The 9,013-nt window shown below is 43.4% G+C and overlaps 3 protein-coding genes across 10 annotated transcripts in view; 2 read left to right on the forward strand and 1 right to left on the reverse strand.

The window, feature by feature from the left end:
• Positions 1–573, reverse strand: part of zranb3 (zinc finger, RAN-binding domain containing 3) — a 180,865-nt gene extending 180,292 nt beyond the window's left edge. The window contains exon 1 of the mRNA XM_030746915.1: positions 458–573. The gene's annotated coding sequence lies outside the window, so the exon portion shown is untranslated. The remainder of the gene's footprint in view (positions 1–457) is intronic.
• r3hdm1 (R3H domain containing 1) overlaps positions 1–2,562 on the forward strand; it is a 55,856-nt gene extending 53,294 nt beyond the window's left edge. For 3 of the 8 annotated variants that reach the window (XM_030746942.1, XM_030746973.1, XM_030746965.1), the window contains 3 exons: positions 220–317; positions 484–568; positions 1,462–2,562. In XM_030746942.1, coding sequence (XP_030602802.1) covers positions 220–317; positions 484–568; positions 1,462–1,781 — 503 coding nt within the window. In that variant the 3' untranslated portion in view covers positions 1,782–2,562. Of the gene's footprint in view, positions 1–219; positions 318–483; positions 569–1,461 lie in introns of those variants that run through there. The other 5 variants (XM_030746958.1, XM_030746950.1, XM_030746934.1 and 2 more) reach the window with 3 other exon arrangements.
• Positions 2,563–2,972: 410 nt separating this feature from the next.
• On the forward strand, positions 2,973–6,956 carry LOC115795753 (uncharacterized). The gene is made up of 3 exons (XM_030751819.1): positions 2,973–3,328; positions 5,000–5,094; positions 5,227–6,956. The coding sequence occupies exons 1-3, from the start codon at positions 3,130–3,132 to the stop codon at positions 6,523–6,525; spliced, it is 1,593 nt and encodes a 530-aa protein (XP_030607679.1). The 5' UTR covers positions 2,973–3,129; the 3' UTR covers positions 6,526–6,956.
• The last annotated feature ends 2,057 nt before the right edge of the window (positions 6,957–9,013 follow it).

The raw sequence follows: 9,013 nt of genomic DNA on the forward strand, positions 1-9,013 counted from the left end.
GGTGTACCTTATGACCTGTCACAGCGCCCATCGTCCTAATACCAGTCAGAAATTCCCAGCTGTTTACATAATCGAGTGTTTTTTGCTCAAATTCACAACTATTTGTTCTTTTTCTTCTCCTTTTTAAATGCTCAAAACATCCTGTTGTGAGCCCAGAACTGAAGCATCCCAGAGTAGAACTGACAGCTTTGAAAACCTTGTTTTGATTGTGATTACCAGGTGAAGCGCACTACTCTTTACTGGGCCAACCTTTGCAGTACAAACCCTCCATCAGACCTCCATTGATCCACACTGCACACATGGTGGCCAAACATCAGGTAAACTCAAACACACATTTTTAACGCCTGAGTTTCCGAAAAGTTATGTTCTGTGATTCCAGTTTAAAATTCTTCCCTATTTAATTAACAAGGTTGTTTTTCACCATTTTTATTATCCTGCCTCTCACAAACACACCTACCTAACTGGCATCCTCGGTCTCCTCAGGGTCCTCTGGGGGTTTGGCGTGGCGGTCACGGGAGGAAGGCCGGCAGAAAACCTGTCTCTTCAGATCTCAGTGTAGGTGAAGCAGGTAATGGGAAGACCAGAGGGAGGCTTGAGCTTAGTGAACCTCGAGTTAGCAGCAGGTTCTAACTGAGATTTGACCTCTTCACCAAGGAACAAGCTCCAAATGTAAATCCAGTATATGATGCAGTGTTTTTCCTTTCCTTGGCTTCATCGTAGAAATTCAGGCCAGCAGTTTGTAAAAGCATGCACCGCTGACTGAACTGTCAGGCTTTAGATGTTTGTCAGAAACTCATGCTGAGATTCATCACCAGATAAATCCAGCTGCTGTGTAGTCTATTTAGCAGATTAAGTGGAGTAACATCACCTTTTTATTGTGTCAAAATATGCTTGCCGCGCTGCATAAGTGTGGAAGAAGCGACTGTTTGTGAATGTAAGCAGAATAATTTCCAGACAGGGCAGAAATCGCACCTGGCAGTGGAACCTGCAGTCCCGGCAGTATTAACGCCGACAGAAATGTGCTGATTGCTTCAAATATCGTGGCTTTTTTTTTTTTTTTTTTTTGCAGGTGCTGAGATTTTATTTTTTCCTTCATTATTCAGGCGCTTCAGTCAACAATCCCACTAGCACAATCAACAAGGATGGGGCTCACTCACATGCAGCCTCTTTTTCAGATAAATTAAGACTGGCACATGTGCCTTTTTAACATGTAAAAAACTAAAAATCAAATTACAAGAAGAAATAAAACACCAAATTGTATCCAGGCGAATAGGTTTGACTGTCCTTCCAGCTCAAAGCTTTAAAGCTGACAGCAGCATTTTATTTGAAGCCTCCCGATGGTGCAGGTCTGATGTCGTTCTTTTTGTTTCTTTCTTTCTTTTCCCCTCTTCTCACCCATGACAGTTGTTTTATTTACTGGCTCCACTGCTCACAGCGCTGTCTGTCTGTGTGTGTCTGCAGTGAGCAGTCAGATCCGAGACGTGACACATCCTCCGGAGGGGATCAGCTGTACAGACTCCCACCACCTCCTGGCAGAGATGTGCAAAGGGGGCGAATCGATCCGCCGGCTGTCGGACCAGCAGCCGCGGTTGTGCAACTCAACCCGAGGCGCTCCCGGCGGAGACCTGGCCTCATCACGCCCTATCTTTGCCATGCTCCCCTCCAGACACACCACCCCGAGCGCCGCGTTCCGCCCCGCAGGCCCCCAGGCCACCTTTAAACTCAGAACCAGCACCGGACACAAAGGGGAGCCGTGCGACTCAGACAGGACTGGCGCGTAGCTGCTAAGCTCTCGGAGCGGCACACACGAACTCGCATCCAACCACCTGCCTCTGCTGCCTCAGTCTGGACTGTCTCCCAGACTCTGTCCAAATCGAAACATCAAATGTCTGAAGAATGAATGTTCACTTTTATTTCATTTTAGTTTCTTTTATCTCATTTTTTTTTTTCCCGGCCAACAGGTCTGTGCAGGGTGGAAACCGAGCACCGGTTTGTAAAGTTTGTCCGTAGCTGCAGAGCTCCACTCTATTCTAAAACTCCAGTTTGGTGTTCTAAAGTGACAGTGTTTGAAGAGTTTGGGGATTTATTTGCCAGCTAACACATTAGCGTGTCCACTGTGGCTGCTTCAATAGCAGGTGTACGAGTGCAATGGCACAGCATCAACACACATATGTAATGTCCTTGTTTTGGGTTCAGGAATGATTTTTGTTGCCACTTTTGAAAACTAGGAGACATGAAGGCTCAATTTAACCATAATTCTATGTGACATTGAGTATAAAAGAAGGGTTCTCAAACAGCACGCAGCAGCATTTGTACAAGAAGAAACACTGAATGACAGATCAGCTACCTGAATGATTTAAAGTCACCATTAAACACAGTGAATGTTGCATTTGCACTGAAGTGATGATCAAAGATGGAGATTTGACTGGTATTGGACAGAGCCTGGATTTTCTTTTATTAACCCCTAATACCCATTTGTTGCACTCGACCAGGCCACTTTGTTTTATATATTAAATTAAAATGTTTATATGCACAAGAATAATACAATCGAGTTTGTCACTACTTGGTTTAATTTGTTTGGATTTCTGTTTGTGTGACTTATGAGAGGTGTTCTGTGTATGGTGTGGCTTTTCTTCTTTTTTTTTTTTCTTTTCTTTTTTAGATTCTAATAAATGTTTGCACCACGAGTGTTGACTTTTTCACCCCCCCAAGCTAAAATATAAGCAGTTAGCTGCAGTCAGCAATCTCAAGGTCTAATTGAAAGGTTTCCTTGGAGCAAGATGTTTCTTCAGTATGGAAGAAAAAAGCAACAAATGAGGCAACTCTGTGGAAGATGTTGCCATGAGGTTTGTATCTGTGCCTTTTGGGCATCTGCAGAGATGCGCGCTCAGCCTCGTTTCCAGCTGCATAAATGAGCCATTTTGAATGAGCCCTCCTCTCGCGCTGGAATGTAGTGAAACAGCGGCGCCTAGTGGACACAGGTCGCTATTTAAGCACTAAAGAGTGACGCGCAGTGAAAGTGAAACTAAGCAATAAGCTGAGTGTGTATTAACGACAGGGGTGTTTAGTGCGGCTGAAAAACGCGGGAGCATCTAACGGCGATTGCGACGCTCCAATACTGCAGCCGTAATGGAGACGGACTGCTGGGAGAGCGGCAGGACGGTGGTTGCGTCCGGCGTACCGGACGTATTACCCCCCGACAGGATAGCCGACAAGCTGACGATTCACTTTCAAAGTCCCCGGAGGAGCTGCGGAGGAGACGTGGAAGAGGTGAAATATCCCACCCGCCTGGAAGGAGTGGCGTTTGTCACTTTTGTAAAAGCAGAAGGTAAATTAGCAGGTTGTGGCTAAACGCTAATGTGTAGCTACTCGTTGCCTCGACAACAAACACTAATAACGCGGTTTGCCCTCAACAGCACCCCCAGTTTGAGCTAAGTCCATGCCACTGCATGCAGTTTGCGGATTTTTTATTTATTTTTTTTTTAAAAGCTCGTATATTTATGAAAACTTTTATAAAGGTTTTTTCCCACTGCTCAAGGACTTATAAAGTTGGCCACTTTTAGCTAATTCAAACCAAGATGGTGGCAGGAAACTACATCTCTTGGCCCAAAGTGTAAATGTAAACAGAAACAACCCCACCACCCTTTCAGGCACGCTTTATAATTATGACAAATGTATCATTTTTGTGTTTACAGTCCTAAAATAAACCTGCCTAATTAAAAAACAAAACCCTACCCACCCAAATTTCTGCTCCCACATTTAAAACAGTCCAAAATGATGAGCGTGGTTTTATATAATTCAAAGCTGCTTCTTAATTACAACATATTTTAGTTTTTGTAACTATGGTACTGACAGTGTGTCCAGATTGAAGTTAAATTACACCTGTAGTTTTTCTTACCTGAAAGCTGATTTAGCTATAAAAGCCTGCCTTCTGATTGGTCCATTAGGGATTTATAATGGGACACTATCTCTTGACGGGACCCACTTCCAAGTAATAACTACAGGAGACATTTGAAGCAAACTTAAACCATAACACAACTTGTAGTTGGTTGCAGCTGCAGCTCCTTTCATGCCTGAAAACAAAATAGTGGACGCCGTAAAGAGCTTTATGGTGTTGTGACAACACTCATACTTGCAGGTATTTTGCTACATTAAAGATCTAGAAGTCGGAGCTGTATATTCTGTCCAAACCTCCTCTACCAAAAACATGATAAAATTGCCTGAAGGAGAATGTTTACTTCATAAAATGTAGCTGTTTGGGCTACAGATCCATGGAGCTCATGGATTAGCAACATGCATTAGCAGACTGGTTGCTTCCCTGTAAGGAAAAACTAAAGGACATAAATGTTTTAATTCAGTTCAGACACATTAACAATGCCATATAAAATAAAGGGTGCTGTGTAAATCTAAAACCAGGTGTACAGTGGGATTAAAATAAACTGGAATGGCTCTTCTTGATTGTCTGGTGCGGTGTTCCAGCTGCCTTAGAAAATACAGTCAAGTTTAAATGTGTCCAGTTCTTATAAAATGGGAGGCTTATTTCTGGAGCTCTGCGAATGTAGCGATAATACATGAAAGACGCAAACTGAGGCCACCTTATCCATGTGGAACTGGAAATACCTAAAGGGCTTACGCAAAGCCTTCTGTCATTGTCAAACATACCTCCTATTTTTCATTATAATTGGTCCCCATGGGAACCAATTTCAGTTCCCCTGGGAACCACTTATACATTATGCTGAGTGGAAAGGGTAATGTATGAATGAAAGATTTTATTTTTACACGAACTGCAGCTTGGATGTATTCCTAACCGATGAATGGTTTAATCTGATATTATCAAAGTGATGCACTGTTCTATAAAAGCTGACATTAGACTGGTAGATAATGAGTAGAGTCAGGCTCTGTGCGAACTCGGTGACAGAAAGTAGCCTGGCTTTTTGAGTTCATGTTATAACAGTGACCTGGGCAGAGACCGTAGCAGAACTATACTAACTTTTGGCAGATGCAGAGAGGGTGGTGAGGAAGGAGCAGCACATTATGACGGACAGCCAGTTTCTCGAAGACTACATTCTCACCGTGTTTCCCTTCAGCAGAGACGTAAGTATCAGTGTGCTTTTAAAATGCCACACCAACTTCAGTAACTTGCTGCGTTTGACAATACGGTAGCAACAGTTCAGCTTTTGATCACATAATGCAAGTTGCTAATCCATCCGTGTTCCTTTGGTGCAGGTGTTTTTTTACGTCACAGGCGCTACAGTCGACCTCTCCATGTTCGGCAGCAATCAGGAGTCGCTGATGGAGAAGCTGCGGTCAGCTCACAGATCTCTACGATTTCGTCCTTCGCTCCAAGAGAGGAAAGCCTCTATTGAGGGGCCTTTTGCAGCTGTCCAGGCCCTGAGAAAGGACCTCATCTGCAGAGCCAGCCGGCTTCAATCTGCAGTCACAGCCCGACCCACTGCTATTAACCTAAGAGAAAGTCCTCTTAATCCGGTGGTAATATCTCATCGCAAGTATGTCAGCCCTGTAAGCCACAGCAGCTCTAAGTGGGAACCTGCAAGCAGCTTATCAACATCGCTGCAGAGCACAGGTGAGGCAAGGGAAATCCAAAGCCTGCTCTCAAAATCAAAACCTCAAAACGCCTCCTTGAGGCAAAAAGTTTCCTCTGAGAGTTTGGCTGGAGGGAGGGTTTCGGGCGCAGGCATCGATAAAAAGGAGGACAAACTGAGAGTCCGGTCCAGGCTTGAAATGTCCTCAGAATATAGAACAGAGCAAAGACAGGCCAACCACAGAGAAGTGGCCGATGAGGAAATCAAAGCAAGGATTACATCTTCCTTATTGGGCCTTCCTCAAGAAGAGGCAATATCAACAAAAGAGTCTTCAGAAAAACATCCCAGACCAGGCAAGATTTCAGCAATAAAGACTGGAAAGGAGAGTGATTTGGGCTCTCAGCACAGCAGCACAGGCTATTTGAAGGATCGGAGCAGCTCAGCAATCAGAAGTAAGCTCCTCCAGACTGGACTTGAAGATATCTCACAAACCTCGGAGAGATATACTGAAGGTACAGCAGTGGCGTGTGCAATCTGTCCAGAAGCTCAGGATGTTATCTGGGTTGACTCTTACACGTTCAGGTACATCGAAAAATTTCACAAAAAGGAGTTGGACAGATGCCTGGGGGGCACTGACATGTCCGTCATGCGTTTTGAAGAAAGCGACCTCATGCAAATATCGTTGACTGAGCGGCAAAACTCCAAGGCGCCCTCGGGAATCCAGAAAGCCGCCCAGCAACTTGAAGCTTTGATGGAGTCTTGGCAATCAACCTTAAGAGTTTACGAGATATTTTACGATGAGGCGGAGCTACTTGATAAAGACCTAATGAATCGCATCTGTCATGATGCGAATTTCCTGTTTGATGATGTTCTTTACTTATTCGAGGGCTCCTGCATTAAAGTCATCGGCCCCTCAGTCTCCAGTATACTCTTCTACAAGAGAGTGAAAGACAGGATGAGTAAAGCCAAAGTCGAGTTGTAAATTCTAGAAGTAATAAATCGATGTACTTTAATCACTGACCACAGGGTGGAGCAGTTGTCCCTTCACAAACCCGCTCACACACTGAATTCTGCATTTTTTGTTATTGTTACAAACACAGCCGTTCTTGTTTGATACTGACACTGTGAGTTTTCATTTGAGCAGCTAATAATTAGAACCATAGAAATAAATAATACAGTACTGATTACATATCTGCCTGAGACTAGATATCATCTTCCTTCTGCTTTCTCTGTTTGTTTCTGTGGTGAAGCCTCCCTTTTTTTTTATGTATGGGTTAATATTTAGGCCTGTAAACAGCAATCCAGACTCTCTTCTCACAGCAGCAGTGATAAGTCTTAGTTAACCCCTCATATCTTAATTAAAGACTAAACATAGACATTTAATTAAACACAAATGATGCCAGATGCCAGCCCGTCTCACACGACCGAATCATTTTGTCAGACATTATGTGAGGTTAAATTAAGAAACCTGCTTTATCTCTGTGGATTTCCTTGATAATTACTAGTAAATTAAATAAATCTGTTGTGTATTCTTTCTTGTTTAAAATAATCTACAGCAAGAATATTTTAAGGTAGTCGAAAACAGGTTGTTTTGAATAATTTGACTTTTAAGCGGTTACTCCACAAAAATGACTGCAGAGACATCGACTGTACATCTGATTTTAGGCTCTTATCACCTCGCCCACCGACAGGTGGAGGGAGGTTATGTTTTCAGTTGCGTTGGTCTGGCTGTTAGGATAACTTGGAAAATTATGAATGAATTTCTGGAGTTGTTGGGTGTGGTACAAGGACAAAACTGATTACATTTTGGTGATGCTCCGGATCACCATCTGGATCCAGGATTGTGTAAAAGGATTCTTGTGAGATAGGATCAATATTCACATATTTGCATCTTACCTCTTGAGGATAAGTCAGAGTCCTCTATAAAGAATTAGGGTGCAACATGACCATAAGTTCTGCCCTGTAGCAAAATTTGTTCATGATCGGAGGAGGATTCTGGGTCTTACGCTGAAAATTATATGGTTAAAAAAAAATTCACTCCTGGAGAGTAAGAAATAAAGCCTGTGACCCGCAACTGACAGCAAAATATAGCTGAAGTTGATGGAGTGTGATAACATTGCGTGGTGTCTATTGTAGTGTAGTATCACACATAGAAAATATGGGGTGGGTGAGGTACGCACTCTAGTGAGTGCCCTTCTAGTTACTTGGTGTGCTCAGCTGTGGTGTTCATAGCGTTGGGCAGCAGGGGGCAGCACTCCTCCACGTGGTGAGCTGTAGTTGCCATGACTCACCTCAGTGAAGCAGCTCTGGAGGCTGGGTTTGGCGAGCAGGGTGCAGATTGGCAGGCAAATGATATCGGCTGGATGCACCATTATACATCATCTCCCCTCCACACACATGCAGAGTGTTACAACACCGTGTTGCACCTTTTCCAAGGACGTGCGTACTACATGTGTGAAGATGCTCGCGTTGTGTGGAAGGGTTTTTTTTTTTTTTTTGTTTGCTATTATTCAGATGAGCTTGCTGCACAGCCTCAATAATTGATTCATTATGTAAAAATAAGCCACACCACCGTAATGAACACACACAAACACAATCAGTCATCTCCCAGACACACTCACTCTTACTTGTTACCATAGGAACGTAGTGGAAGAGGTTGGCAAGCTGCAGCGTTGGGCGTTGTTAAGGGAAGCTCTTGAATACAATGAAAACAACCATGAGGGCGAAGGAATTAGATTTCCAGCAGAAGAACCCTTCATCAGAGGCGAGCAGAGGAGAGGGCACTGCCTGGTGACACCCAGACCTCTCTCCTTCCCCTTTGGTAGCACATCTTGAACAATTACCCTTTATTGGGGTGGGGGCTTATTGTGGTGGAGCAGAATGAGTCAACAAGCAGAAGGCACGAGTTATTTCCCCTGAAATGCTTCAGACTCTGGCCCTTCATCGCACCCCCTTTCATTCTCTCTCCTCATTATGCATAAAGTGTAATTAGGTACCAGTGTTTCTGAATATATTAAGCATGTGTGACTTTCACGGTGGAGATCAGAAACAGCAGCAGGCCAAAAAGCAGAATTTCTCAAGGACGTTTTCATCAGGGATGAGGTCTTCTAAGCCTTAAACCTGTCAATCTGGACCCCTGAACCCTGTGTCTCTGCTTATTGTTCAACAACATATTACAAAAACACATGAACACACACAGAACACAACTGCAACAGCAAACAAAATGACAAAGAACAAAAAAAAAAAAAAATGATACAAAACAACTACAAGAACATTCAGCAAAGATCACAAAACAAACACAGAAAGATACAAAATAGCTATAAAAAAGAAGCAAACTGAGTACAAGAGACGCAAAACAATTACAAGGAAATGCAAAATGACTGCAAAAAAGAAACAACATGGCAGAAAAGAGCCAGAGAACACTTAAAATATGGGAAAAGAAGAGCACGGCCCCTTCATCTGTCCTCACA

The sequence above is a fragment of the Archocentrus centrarchus genome, chromosome 2, assembly GCF_007364275.1.
Source record: "Archocentrus centrarchus isolate MPI-CPG fArcCen1 chromosome 2, fArcCen1, whole genome shotgun sequence".
In the NCBI taxonomy this organism is placed as follows: Eukaryota; Metazoa; Chordata; class Actinopteri; order Cichliformes; family Cichlidae; genus Archocentrus; species Archocentrus centrarchus.